Source organism: Piliocolobus tephrosceles, chromosome 8, assembly GCF_002776525.5.
Source record: "Piliocolobus tephrosceles isolate RC106 chromosome 8, ASM277652v3, whole genome shotgun sequence".
NCBI classification, from domain to species: domain Eukaryota; kingdom Metazoa; phylum Chordata; class Mammalia; order Primates; family Cercopithecidae; genus Piliocolobus; species Piliocolobus tephrosceles.
The window spans coordinates 20,883,409-20,897,656 of record NC_045441.1 but is presented as its reverse complement, the minus strand read 5'-3'; the positions used below and the strand labels follow the sequence as shown (position 1 = coordinate 20,897,656).

Sequence of the window (14,248 nt, the reverse complement as noted above, 5' to 3'; positions counted from 1 at the left end):
TAACAGTTACGCTTTTCACTGACAAAGGTAGGATATTGCAGGAAGCTTGATGTTGAATATTTTGGGGTTTTACTTTGAGAACTCCTAGTCCTGTATTTGACCTAACTGGAAAGTTCCCTGAGCCCACAAGTGAGAAGGGGATGGTGAGCAGAAATGAGACCCGCTGGCTTGATAGTAACTGCCAAACGTTGAAGAGGACCCTGTGCCAGGCTCTGTGCCAGCTACTTTCCATGACTCATTTAATCCTCTCAACAACCTTTTGAGTCAGATTCTGTCAGTTTTTTCAAGGAGGAAATCAAGATTCTGGCCATCTTAGACTGCTCCAAAGCCACACAGCTAGGGCACTCCGGAGAGCTAATACCACATGGCCACAGTGACTCCACATGGCTTTTTAAAGAAGTTCCATATCAGCATGGACCTGACACAAGTGCAGGTATGAAATATGGGAGCTGAAGCTTCTTTCCCAAAATCAACCAAGATGTCCTGTAGAAAGAAAGAGTCATAGCCCTCATTTACAGAATTTTTTTTTCAATTGTCTTTTTCTTGATTAGGAAGAGTCTCCATGTGTCTGCTCAGAAGCTCAGCTGTTTCTAATAAGAGAACCTTTCCATCGAATTAGGAGCCTGATCTCAGTTTTACAGGAGGAATAGAAAACCTACCACTTGCCGGTTGGGCGCAGTGGCTCACGCCTGTAATCCCAGCACTTTGGGAGGCCGAGGCGGGTGGATCACGAGGTCAGGAGATCAAGACCATCCTGGCTAACATGGTGAAACCCCATCTCTACTAAAAAATACAGAAATTAGCCTGGTGTGGTGGCGGGTGCCTGTAGTCCCAGCTACTCGGAGGCTGAGGCAGGAGAATGGCGTGAACCCAGGAGGCAGAGCTTGCAGTGAACCAAGATCGTGTCACTGCACTCCAGCCTGGGTGACAGAGCGAGACTTCGTCTCAAAAAACAAAAAAAGAAAATCTACCATTTGCCATCTGGACGATCAGAGTATTTCCAAATAGAATTTAAGTCAATACCACACAAATTCTAATTCCCTAGAGGCAGCAGTTTTAATTTTGATAGTCTCTAGAAGCAATAACATTTGGTAGTTTCTGAGTAAATTTTAGACCCTCAAGGGTTTAGTTTTAGCAGTTTAATAAAATGTGAATTTCGTCTGCTAAGAAGTGAACTTCGTGGTAAGACTTGGCGAGTCTGAGGTCTGTGGCATTCCCCCTTTGACCTTCAGTGGGCCATACTCATTCCCTCGTTCTTTCTGGGCATATTTGCTGCCCCGATTCTGCAGTAAGAAGAGAGTTGCTGCCTTGGGGTGATTATTAGGTGAATACTCAGATCTGGGGTTGGGAGGGACATGGTAGGAACCACCAAAATTGAGCCTTTAAGGGAACTGCCACCATGTAGTTGTTAACTGTACAGGATTTCCCCCCGCAACGGTCCCCTTCCTGAGAGGCTGCTCTACAAAGCCAGGCCGGGACTCTAAGAACTCAGAGGTGGACCACTGGAGGCCCTGCACGCCTTCCCCTGTCACGTGCTGCCCCTGGCAGCTTGGTGCTTCTTGCCACAGGCCTACCTGGGTCCTCCACTCAGCAGTGAACAGCCGAGGAAGGTAGTGGACGTCGAACCTGGCCTGCCGGCCCTACCATGGCATGGTGATGAAGGCATGAACTTTGGCTCACTTAGCCTGTCCTGGCACCAGCCACCCCCTACTCACAAGTTATTTCCTCTGAGAAGCCACCTGAAGAGATTTAGAGGCCAGATGGGGAGACTTCAGAGGCTGCCGCAGCCTCTTCCTGTCTCTTGGTAGGCAGAGAGGCCTGTGAAGGATCAAACTGGTAACGCCTCTGGCCTTTGTCAGGCTCTCCTCACAGCACATTGCCCCAGAGCCCCTTCCCCGCTGCGGAGTGAGTCAGCATGGTGTTCAGGAGTCAAAGAGTGCTTACCAGGCCTAGTCCCTTCAAAAACTCCAGACTCAACCGTAAGAGTGTTTTCAGTATTTTATTAACAGATGAGCTGGCAAGAGGACAAGTGATCTAGTAATATCACCCCACCCTCATGAGCAGCCACCACAAGCCCACCATGGTGGGGGGTGTCCAACATGCTCTGCTGGCCCCGTTCCCAGCTGATCCCCCAAGTCTTGGCGCCAGTTTAGTCACCCTTCAACTGCTCGGGAGGCAGGAAGAGACTTCCCCTCTTCACGAGGTAAGGGAGACAAAAGCAGCCATTTGGATGCCAGGGCCACAAAGGCAAGCCATGCCCTGTTTCTTTGCGGGGACAGAATCAATTCTTCCCGAGGCCGGACGCTGTAGCCCACGGTACTCAGCCTTCCAGAGGAGGGTAGCCTAGCAGAGAAGCCCTGAGTGGAAGCAGCAGTTTGAAGGCATCGTCATTCTTCTTACACCAGCTAAGAGCTAAGAGGGCATTCTCTGATCTTCGCCAGCAGACAGTGAGACTCCAGGATTAAAATTAAAAGCTTGTGGTGCGCCCTTTCCTTGACACTAACTTTCCACAAAATCTTGGAGGAGTCAAATCCCACACTGCATATACCCCAGTGTCTCCAGCTGTGAAATGGGACCAGTAATCAATACATGGGAAAGTGCTGAGAAGGAAGAAAATATTTCAGGTATAATACTTATCCATCAAACACCTTTTATTCAAGAAGCTTGGCACCAACTTTATGCCACATCCTCAACTCTTCAATGAAAACAGCAGTGACCGACTTGCTCCCGTTGGTCCCTATGGCAGGCATTGGAATGAGCTGAGGCTGGCCTCCTCTGTTCGGGTCACAGCTTTATTCCTCCAGCTTCAGATAAAAATAATTATAATAGGCAATAAAGTCTCTTCACAGTGTATTTACTGTAACTACAACAGCTCACAAGACACATTCTTTTTCTGCAGAATTGTAGCGGGTACTTAGGGAGTTTGCCAACCAGACCTTCTGCACAGGAAGCTGGCTTGCATCATGGAGGCAGTGGACTCCTGATAGTCTCACCTCCGCAGGCCCCTTTAAGACACTGACACAAGAGACTGCCCGGAGTCGCATTCGCTGCTGAGGTTCTGGGGCATAAACCCCATGCACAGGAAAGCATCCTCTCAGAAACAGATAATCCGCTTCTCATCTTCATAGACTTTGGCTTCCTCTGGTTTTATCAGGTTCCCATTTAGGCTGTTGAAAAGGAGGAAGACAAAAGTACACAGATAAAATGTTAAGGACTCTGGCACACTCCTTCCCAAGGATGCATAGCACACACTCGTGCATCACACAACCCTGAAATTAAGGAACATACCCTTTTCAGATAGTTCCTTCATATGGGCATGGATCCTCTCCAGCTGCCATCCCTTTGTTCACTGAGTCTCACTAAGGTCACCTGTAGCCTCCATAAGCCTGAAATTAATGACATTTTCCAGGTCTTGGCTTTCTTGGCCCTCACAGGATTTTGGCTGTCCTAACCTCTCCTCTCCCTCCTTCTTGAAGCACTCCCTCCCCTTGGCTTGGTTATATGCCCTGATTTTTCTCCTGCATCTGAGCACTCTACCTCCGTTTCCTTTCCTATATTCTCCTCCATGTGACCTCGAGATCTGAGATTTCCTCCAGGCTTGGGGCTAAGCCCTTTTCCCCAGCTGATCTCATCAACGCCACAGCCTTGTTCATCTGTCAGTGGAGGCAGTTACCTGCGTGGCATCCTCACTTGGATCTCTCCCCCGCACCTCAAAGTAGCCACACGTCCTAGGGTCTCCTGGCTTAGTGAATGGACCACTCTCATCCCACTGTGCAGGTTAGTAACCTGGGGGTCAACCTGGACACCTTCCTTCTCATCCCCATGTTCCTTATATCACAAAGTTCTGTCCTAATTCCTAAGCATCTAGAATGCCTCCCTGGAACCTCTCTGTATCTTCAGCCGACCGTCTTGGTCTGAGCACCCATCATCTCTTCCCTGGATCAGTACAATGTCCTACTGACAGGCCATTTCCACGTATTCTGGCCTTTTCCAGTCCAGTTTCCTAGAAGAGCCAAGAATTAGTCTTTTTGCAATGCAGATCTGATCACATTCCTCTCCTGCTTCAAACTGTTCACCAACTTTCCATCACTTTTAGGATAAAGACCAAAACGCGCATCATGACCCATAGATCTTTTATGGTCCAGTCCCTGTCTATCTCCTCAGCCTCCTGTAGTCCCCCTCCACACTGTCTGAACCCCAGGGCACAGCAGCTTCTGGCAGTTCTTCATACTCCCTCCTGCCCTAGACCCTTTGCACATGCTGTTCCCTACTCACCTCAGCTGTCTAGCTCCTATTCATCCTTCATGGCTTACTGTAAGTGCTGCTTCCTCAGAGAGGCCTTCCCTGCAACCTCATCTAAATCAGGTTCCCTCTTGGCCTTCCCTTTGTGATAGTACCCATCACAGTTGTAATTAAATGATTACGCAAATGATTTTCTTTTTCTTTAATGTGCATCTCGCTTTCTAGACAGTGAACCCATGAAGCCATGTTGTTCACCACTGGATTTTTGGTGCTAGCACAGTCCCTGATGCTCAAGTATTTCGTTATTCAAGAAATAAATGAAGACACGGTGCTAGTCCCTAGGACGGGAGCAATGACCTTGACTCAGGCCCCACCCTCCCAGAGCCACAGTCTGGAGGTAGCCTCACAGAAAGCTGTTATACTGGAGTGGGATACATTTCTACAATTTATAGTGTTCATTGTACACCTCTAATTTCTGTTCTTAAAGGCAGAACTCACCAAGGGACTTCAGACTTCCAAGTTATTTTCAGAAAGGAATGAGGTAGAAATAAGTGTCAGTACAGATAACAAGTCCAAGGAGAAGACTCACTCTGTAAGTGCTGGCTCCAGGCAGAGCTGCTCCCTGAACCTGGCTCCCCGGCCAGCTTGACCAAAGCCCTGTGGCCTGGCGTGGCAGTCCCTGGCAGGGCCAACAAAGCCACGGCCTTCTCAGAGCCCAGTTCCATGAAGTCACACACACAGGAGCACGCTCTGGAGGCTCCCAGAACAAGCCAGGGACCTAAGTGAAGACACTCCCAAGACCAGCATCCAGGCCACCTGCCCTGCCCTCTCTGAATTGATGGCCAGTTCCCCTTTCCACCCTGACACAAGTGTCGGCCTTGAAGCTGAAGGCTCCTGGCCCTACTCAAATGGTTCCTTGTGTAGGAATGGTGGCCCTCAAAGAGGGACGCAATGCAGATTTTGAAACTTGACAGAATTTAAAGCAACTGTAGGTCTTTACGACCCACCTGACCAGCTGCAGAGAAAAATGGAAGCCAACTGCTCTGCAAACTGTTCTGTAGTCCGGCAGTCTCCTTTCTCTCCCGCTCTGCCTGCTGTCCTCAAAACATAAGAATCAGCAAAAATGGAGTGACCTGAGGGCAAAGACCCATGCAAACAGTTCCAGTGCCCTCCAGTGCTTCCCAAGCTGCTGGGCAGGCTGGGCCTCGCAGGCACACAGGCCATGGTGTCTGGTTGGATCTGGGCTCTATTCTCTATGATGGTGTTTTTCTTTTTTTCTTTCTTGTTTTGTTTTTTTGAGACAAAAAACACCCAGGCTGGACTGCAGTGGTATGATCCCGGCTCACTGCAGCCTTGACCTCCCAAGCATCCATCCTCCCACACCAGCTTCCTCAGTAGCTGGAACTACAGGCGCAGAGCACCATGTCGGGCTAATTTTTGCAGTGACAGGGTTTTGCATGTTGCCCAGGCTGGTCTCAAACTCCTGTGCTCAAGAGATCTGCCCATTTTGGCCTCTCAAAGTGCTGGTATCACAGGCATGAGCCACCACGCCTAGCCAACAGTGTTTTTCAAAAAAAAAAAAAAGACAAAAAACCTTTTGTCTACAACCCCAAATAAGAATTACATTTTACATTGTGAACCAACGCTTATGCAAACACACACCCACTCACATGCAAGCATGAACTAAGATGAATGAAATACTTCCGCACCATGCACATTGCATCCTGATATTCTGTTCTCTTCTGCTTTCTTTTTAAATATTGTTGGTTGCAACTCACCAAACTGATCTGATTTTATGACAAGTTCCAAACAAGTTCTAAAGCAAAGTTTAAAAAACATTGTATGAGGAGCCTATGTTGGCCAAGGAGCCGTTTTTTGTTTTTAATTGGCTATGAAATTCTCCGCAGTCATGAAAGGAGGACTTAGTTAATGAGGAATGGGCACCTGAGCTGAGGGTTTGGGTCCATGGTGAGACTGCCCCTTGGAGCTTAGAGAAGCCACAGTGGGCTCAGGAGCTCCTGTGTTCTTACCAGAAACTGGCTCTGCCTTCTGCCAGTCTCCACGTGGGTTGAGGCTTCACATTGGGAAGGGCTGTCTCAGGCTCTGAGGTTCAAAACAAGTTTCCAGAGCATTTACGAGTCTGGATTGAGGTATCCTGGGCCCTCCATGCTCAGGTTGGGTCAGCCAGCACTTTGGTCACATTAATTGCCGCATCTCCAGCCCCTAACATAGTGCCTGGCATGAAGCAGGTGCACAAGCATGGAGACCGTTGTTTCTATTGGACACAGCATGCATGCGCTACAGGATTGACTTGGTTTGGCTGTGTCCCCAACCAAATCTCACCTTGAATTATAATAATCCCCACGTGTCAAGGACAGGCCAGGTGGAGATAACTGAATCATGGGGGCAGTTTCCCACATACTGTTCTCATGGTAGTGAATAAGTTTCATGAGATCTGATGGTTTTATAAAGTAGAGTTCCCCTGCACAAGCTCTCTTGCCCACTGCCATGTAAGATGTGACTTTGCTCTTCATTCGCTTTTTGCCATGGGATGGTAAGGCCTCTCCAGCTATGTAGAACTGTGAGTCAATTAATCCTCTCACTTTTATAAATGACCCAGTCTCGGGTATGTCTTTATTAGCAGCATGAGAACAGACTAATACAAGGCCCCTCTCCCAGCATCCACCCAGTCCCACCTCACCCAGGCAATTAAGTTGCTAAGGAAGCTGCTGAGTGGGAAGTGTCTGTGCCTTATGGGAGGCAAGAAAGAAGTGGCATGGCACTCAATGTCACACTAAAGCAAACTTTTTTTCTTCTTTTAGCATAAGGAAGTTCTCAAAGCAGAAAAAAGAAGTAGACAAAGAGCATGAGTTAGTTCAAGTCAGCCTGGAAATGTCTCACGGAGCTCAGAAAAGGGGAAGAACGAGCTCCAAACTCCTGGCCAACACATCCATCTCTCAATCGCTGAGTCCCAGGGGGATTTACTTCCACTAGGAAATCATTTCATTGGCCACTTCCCCCCTCCCACCCAATGAAGGTAGATGGGGGCAGGGGCCCAGGGCAGGAGAGCACAGACTATGGAATCAGGCATTCTGGGCTGAATTCTAGCTCTTGTGGTGACCTTGGGCAACTTTATTTCACTGGTCTGGGCCTCTGTCTACATCTGTAAAACAGAGGTAATACCACTACTGTGCAGGGTTGCTGGAGGAATAAACAGAAACCACGCTGCATCGTGCCTTGCACATAGTCAGTGGTGGTGAGTAAACAGTCACTGGTGTTATTACTGTGACAAACGCTGGGATCTTACCAAATCTCTGTTATGCCAGTGTTGTTCTGTAACGCATCTGCCAGCTGGGCAGTCCCCTTAGCTGTGATCTGATTCTGGATAAGCCTGAAAGAAGAACATACCTTGTATAAAATCCATAATACTGGATCAAATTTGACCCCTTCATGAGGGAGTTGTAAGGGTGTGTTGGGATAAGAGACAAGTTGGTCAGGGGAAGAACTGAGTCCATGTGACTTTGTAGCTGGCTAAAAGTGTCTAGATGAGATCCACTAGAGTAAAGGATAGCTTGACATTTTTTAAATTTTCTGTTTGTTTTTATAGTGAACATAATGTAATACATGAACAGATGTGTGTGTTTGCAGTTTTCATTGCAGAGGTGCATAATCAAAATATATGGGGCCGGGTGCGGTGGCTCACGCCTGTAATCCCAGCACTTTGGGTGGCCAACGTGGGTGGATGACAAGGTCAGGAGATCGATACCATCCTGGCCCACCTGTCTCTATTAAAAATACAAAAAAATTAGCTGGGCATGGTGGCACGTGCCTGTAGTCCCAGCTACTCGGGAGGCTGAGGCAGGAGAATTGCTTGAACCGGGAGGTGGAGGTTGCGGTGAGCCAAGATCGCGCCAATGCACTCCAGGTGACAGAGTGAGACTCCGTTTCAATATGTATATATATTTTGGAGACCACCAATCTGAACAACAAATTCTAAGAAACACATCATGGGAACAGGAAGTCTGACGTCTCCTTCCAGGTAGCAAGGGAAAGCAAGGCAGGTTTTAAAGTTAAGAGGCTACCAACATGCAAGAGGGAGCGGGGAGAAACAGTTATGCTGCCATGAAATAGTTCTCATGAACAGTTCTCATGGGGCTCAATGGGAAAGCTTTAATAATGGGGCCTCTGAGAATGCACCCCATTGTTCTGGGTAGCAGTGATTCAAATGAAACAAAGGTTTCAGCAATCGCTAGGAAGCTGGGCCTCTCCTGAAATGCTCCCCTGGGCAGCTATACTTCCAACCCAACCAGGAAATAAATGCATCAAGAGGCTGTGGTGTCTCCACTTCATCACAGAGTCATTCCCCGCTCCTGGCTGTTTGTAGAATAGGCTCCTGCTAAACCTGACCCCTAGAAATCCTGGCACTAACCCAAGAAGGAAGCCCTTACCAGGAAGACGAGGGCCCTATGCTATCGTGAGTGAAGAGGACTCCCTCGAGAGAGGCAGTATCGCAGAGCAGTTGCAGCTACTCTTACACCCTCCCTCCTCACTTTTCAGCTACAGAACCTTGAAAAAATAAACGTATCTGTCTGTGCCTCAGTTGTGTCATCTGCAAAATGAGAATAACTGTAAGAGTGCCCCCCATCTACTGGGTGTGTGAGATTTCAAGAGGAGGGTGTGTATTAGGCACAGTGTCCAGGGGAAGGGAGCTCTTGTCACTCTTACTGCCCAAGCACACGGGACCACTGGTGGCTGGGCTGTAGCCAGGACCTGGTGCTCCCAGCCATACCCCACAAGGGCTAGGACCCCTGGGTTCAGTGGCAGAGGTGATGACCTTCCCTTTCAAAAGGGACAAAAATAGAACCAGGAAGTGGGCACCGAGTTCTGTATTCAGTAACACTCTACTGTTTTCCACTCACCACTTAGGTTTTGTTGAAGGCAGGAAAAGCAGCCTCCAACCAAGACTTGGCAGGAGGCCAGGAAGGAGAGCACCTAATGCCCCTAAAAAGCCTGCAGTGTCCAGGCACATCCACCCACTCAGGCTGCCTTCACTAGGGCCAGTGCAGTTTGGGAATGCACAAAGCAGCCGAGACCATCTTTTTGGCCCTGTCATAGCTCTGCTCTCCCTAGAGAGGCTGGCCTGCACTTAGGGAATGGGATCAAATAATTTTGCAAGCTAAAAAGCAAAGAAAAACCAATATGTAGCAGAGTCTAGTCTTTTTGCACAAATTGACAAGGTGAGTCTGAATTCATAAGAAATGCAAAGAACCTGGAATGGTCTAAACAATCTTGAGAAAGAAGAACAAAGTAGAACTCATACCTCCTGATTTCAAAATGTACTAAAAAGCTACAGCAATGGTCCTGGCATAGGAGAGACATATAAATCAATGGACCAGAACAGAGAATTCAGAAATAAACCCATACATCTATGGTCAATTGATTTTTGACAAGGGTGTCAGGGCCATTCAATAGGAAAAGATAATCTGTTCAACACGTGGTGCTGCCGGGACAGCTGGATATCCACGTGCAAGAGAATGAGGCTAACCCTCACTTTACACTATACACAAAAATCAACTCAAAATGGATTGCAGACCTATATGTGAGGGGAAACAATTATAACACTGAACAGAAAACTTGTGTGGAGATCTTTGCGATCTTGGATTAGGTGATCACTTCTTAGATAAGACACTGAAAGCACAAGCAACCAAAGAAAAAAAATAGATAAATTGGACTTCATCAAAATTAAAAACTATTGGCAGGGTGCAGTGGCTTCTCGCCTATAATCCCAGCACTTTGGGAGGCTGAGGCAGGCGGATCACCTGAGGTCAGGAGTTCGAGACCAGCCTGGGCCTAAATGGTGAAACCCCATCTCTACTAAAAATACAAAATGAGACAGGCGTGGTGGCTCATGCCTCTAATCCCAACTACTCAGGAGGCTGAGGCAGAAGAATCGCTTGAACCCAGGAGATGGAGGTTGCAGAGAGCTGAGATTGTGCCACTGCACTCCAGCCTGGGTGACAAGAGCAAGACTCCATCTCAAAAAAAAAAAAAAACAAAAAACAAAAGTGAAAAACTTTTGTCCTTCAAAGGTCACTATCAAGAAAGAGGAAAAACTCCACAGAAAGAAAGAAAATACTTGCAAAACCTGTATCTAGTAAAGGTCTAGCACCCAGAATATATAGAGAAACCCTATAACTCAGCAATAAAAAGACAAACCCAATTTTAAAATAGGCAAAGGATATGCAGACATTTCTCCAAAGAAGCAATACAGATGCCCAGTAGGCACATAAAAAGACATTCAACATTGTTGTCATCAGGGAAATGCAAATCAAAACCACAATATTACTTCACACCCACGAGTGTAACTAGATTTTAAAAGATGGACAATAACAAGTGTTGGTGAGGATGTGGGGAAATTGGAACCCACATACATTGCTGGTGAGAATGTAAAATAGTATATCCACTTTAGAAAACAGTTTGATGGTTCCTCAAAAAGTTACGGAATTGCCATATGACCCAGAAATTCTGTTTCCAGGTATATTCCCAAAAGAGATGAAAACATATGTTCACCCAAAAGCATGAACAGGAGTGTTCACAGTAGCATTATGCATAATAGTCAAAAAGTAGAAACAACCCAAATGTCCCATCAACTGATTAATAAACTGCAAAATTTCCTTAGAGTGAATTATCATTTAGCCATAAAAAGGAATGAACCATGCTAGAACACAGAGACAAAAGGTCACATATTGCTTGATTCCATTTATGTGAAACCCCGAGTAGGCAAATCCATAGAGACAGAAAGCGGATTAGTGGTTGCCAGGGTCTGGGAAGGAGAAAGATAGGGAGTGACTGCTTAATGGATACAGGGGCTTTTTGGAGTGGGGAGGGGAAGTAAAAATGTTCTAGAATTAGGTGGTGATGGTTGCACTAAAAACCTCTGAATTGTATACTTTAAGAGAGTGAATTTTACAGTATGTAAATTTTATCTCAAAAAATACTTTTGAAAAGCAACACAGTCTGAAATTCTAAGGCTCTCTGAGTTACCATAAATGCTTTAACGTCTGGTTGACTTTCAACATTTCTGCCAAACTCTCTGCCACTTCATCGTCGAGTTCATTTTGGGTCAGCCTAGGGAAAAAAAAAAGGAAGTATTTACTCAAGAGAGCCTACTTGGCAGACATTGTTCTAGAGTTCACAGGAGCAGGAACCCAGCCCAAGGCTCTCCAGCTACACAGACGATCACCCTGAGAACCCAGAAAATAGCCAGGCTCCAAGCCCAGCCTGTCAGCTGCATGGAAGGTCAATGGGACTCATTTCTAATGCAAATCCTGTACCCAGGCTCCTATTTCTTAGCCCGGCTACCTGTAGAAGAGCCCACCTTCCCTCCCCACTTTTGCTGAGCCCTCAGATTTCATGGAAGATGGGGGCCCACAGAAAATAAAGATGGGGGCCCACTGCCTGCTTCTCAGGTCTCCTCTAGTCCCAAGGTCCCTTGAACACCACTGACAGTGTGTTATTCCAAGTCAGTTTGAAGACCTGAAACAGCCTACACATTAAAATGCGTTCAGTGCTTTGCTCTTAGTTAACTTGTGAGGGACCCAAGTTAAGTGACTAACAGTTCAGGAAGCCTCTCAATGGCCCTTAGAACCAGAAGTGGTCTGGATAAAGCACCAAAGCTCCTCAGTGTAAATAGGGTAGGACCCACTTGTGCCAGTGGACGAAAGAATCATTAGGAAGAATAGAACAGAAAGAACATTTTTAAAAAATAATTCCTTGAAGGGCAGTTTGGATGTGCCTGTGCAAATTTTAAATGTGTTTCATTTTAAGACAATTAGACTTCCAGAAATTTACCCTACAGTGTGCAAGGATATACACACAAAGCTTTACACATTGCAGCATGCATTGTAGTATTATCCTAATGTAAAATCTGAACAAATTTAAATCAGAAACAACTGATGAAATACATTGTGACATCTATTCAATGGATGATGTGCAGCTAGTAGGGAGAATGAGGTAGAATGAAGAGGGAGAAGAACACAGCATTGACACCTGCTCCGGACTCAGCCTGGGCAGGTTTGTATCACCCACGAGCAGGGTGACCTTGGGCAAGGGGCTTAAGTTCTTTGGGTCTGAGTTTTCTCCCTGGTGAATGTTAATAGTATAGATCATATAGAGTGACTGTGAGGCTGAGTTAACACAGGGAAAAAGTGTAGAATAACACATGGCATGTAGTCAGCACTTGAGGGCTTCTAGGTGTTGACATTACTGCTATCCATGTGATTTCGCTCTCTACGGGGCACCTGGCCGTGTCTGGAGGCATTTTTGATCCTCACCACTGGGAGGTACAGGGCAGAGACACTGCTAAACCTCCTACACAGGACAGCCCTACTGTAACAAAGAATCACTTGGACCAAAATGTCAACAGCATCAAGATTGAGAAACCCTAAAGGAGACATGTAAAATATGTGTAATCCATGATTATGATATTTTTAGAGCCACTGGTTGAATGCTATTCTATTTTGCATATCTTTGAACATACATACAACAAAAGGCTAGAAAGGAAAGGTTATTTTGGAAAACACGAAGGGAGGTACTTTCACTTCCTCCTTTTAGGAGGAACTTTAGGAGGTACTTTCACGTCCTCCTTTAGTGTCTTACATTTTTTCCAAAAACCATATATTACTTTTCAAAATGTTAAATGATTTTTTGAGGGGAAAGAATTTAAAATGCACTTACTGGCCAGCAGGCCTAGTGTCAAAACTCTCTCCTAAAGATGACATTGTCATTATTCTCAGTAATTTAGCAAGATCAGATGAGCACTGGGCTCTGAGTAGATGATAGGGAGGGGTGTAATACAGCTCCCCCACCTAACCTGTAAGGAATTTTTTGCTTTCCTTTTTTTTTTTTTTTTTTTGTAGATAGAGGGTCTTGCTATATTGCCCAGGCTGGTCTCGAACTCTTGGCCTCAAGCAATCCTCCCACCTCAGCCTCCCAAAGTGCTGAGATTATAGGCGTGAGTCACTGCACCCAGCCACCTGCATGGAATTTATGATACAGGGATGTAAATAAAATTCAAATAAAGCAAAATAAAACATTAAGTGACCATAAAAAAGGGAACACCAACAAAAACCACCCTCAGGAGGCCACATCCACTTAGTAAGTGCCCTGGAGTGCAGAGAGGGAGCGAGGACTGTGGGCTTCAGGTGACAGGTGAAAGCCTTCAGAGGACTGTGGGCTTCAGGTAAAGGTGAAAGCCTTCAGAGGATGGTGGGCTTCAGGTGACAGGTGAAAGCCTTCAGAGGACTGTGGGCTTCAGGTGAGCTAGATGGAGCACAAAGGCCAAACCCCAGTGTGAAGACCTGGGGAAGGAGGAGGCTGCCTGCGGGGAGGCAGGTGAAGAGGAAGAAGGGAGAAAATTTTGAGCCAAGTGCATGGAAGTTGGCCTCTGCCAAGCACATCTGAAGGTATCTGAGGTTACCTGGATAGCTTGCGTGGCCAGCCTTCTGGTTCTCCTGGGGCCTAGAAGGCCAAGGCCTCAGACCCAGGCTCCTGGAGCCCACTTCCCCCTCCTGTACCTGTTTATGCTTGTGGAAGTGGCTATTTTCTTCTCTAGGAGGAAATTAAGTTATCAACTTAACTGAAAGGCCTAGAGCCTTTCCAATTGGGAGACATCTTTTCTGTTAAGATTCCAGGCCATCTGCAGCCCCTGGGATAATTCCTAAGACCCAAACCCTCCAAAATGACTCTGTGCCAGGTGCAGTGGCTCACACCTGCAATTCCAGGGCTTTGAGAGGCCAGGGCGGGAGAACTGCTTGAGCCCAGGAGTTCAAGACCAGTCTGGGTTACAGGAAAATCCCATCTCTACAAAAAATTTTAAAATTAACTGGGCGTGGTGGTGCGTGCCTATAGTCTCAGCTACTCAGGAGGCCAAAGCGGGAGGTTTGAATGAGCCTGGGAGGTCGAGGCTGCAGTGAGCCGAGATTGCGCCACTGCACTCAAGCCTGGA

The 14,248-nt window shown here is 46.7% G+C and overlaps 1 protein-coding gene across 4 annotated transcripts in view; it reads right to left on the bottom strand.

Annotated features, from left to right (window-relative positions):
- Positions 1-1,980: 1,980 nt before the first annotated feature.
- The window catches only part of NOD1 (nucleotide binding oligomerization domain containing 1), a 49,022-nt gene continuing 36,754 nt past the window's right edge, over positions 1,981-14,248 (bottom strand). For 2 of the 4 annotated variants that reach the window (XM_023188390.2, XM_023188389.2), the window contains exons 12-14: positions 11,287-11,370; positions 7,550-7,633; positions 1,981-3,167 (exon numbers count right to left, since the gene is read on the bottom strand). In XM_023188390.2, coding sequence (XP_023044158.1) covers positions 3,095-3,167; positions 7,550-7,633; positions 11,287-11,370 — 241 coding nt within the window. In that variant the 3' untranslated portion in view covers positions 1,981-3,094. Of the gene's footprint in view, positions 3,168-3,288; positions 3,387-7,549; positions 7,634-11,286; positions 11,371-14,248 lie in introns of those variants that run through there. The other 2 variants (XR_002725565.2, XR_002725566.2) reach the window with 2 other exon arrangements.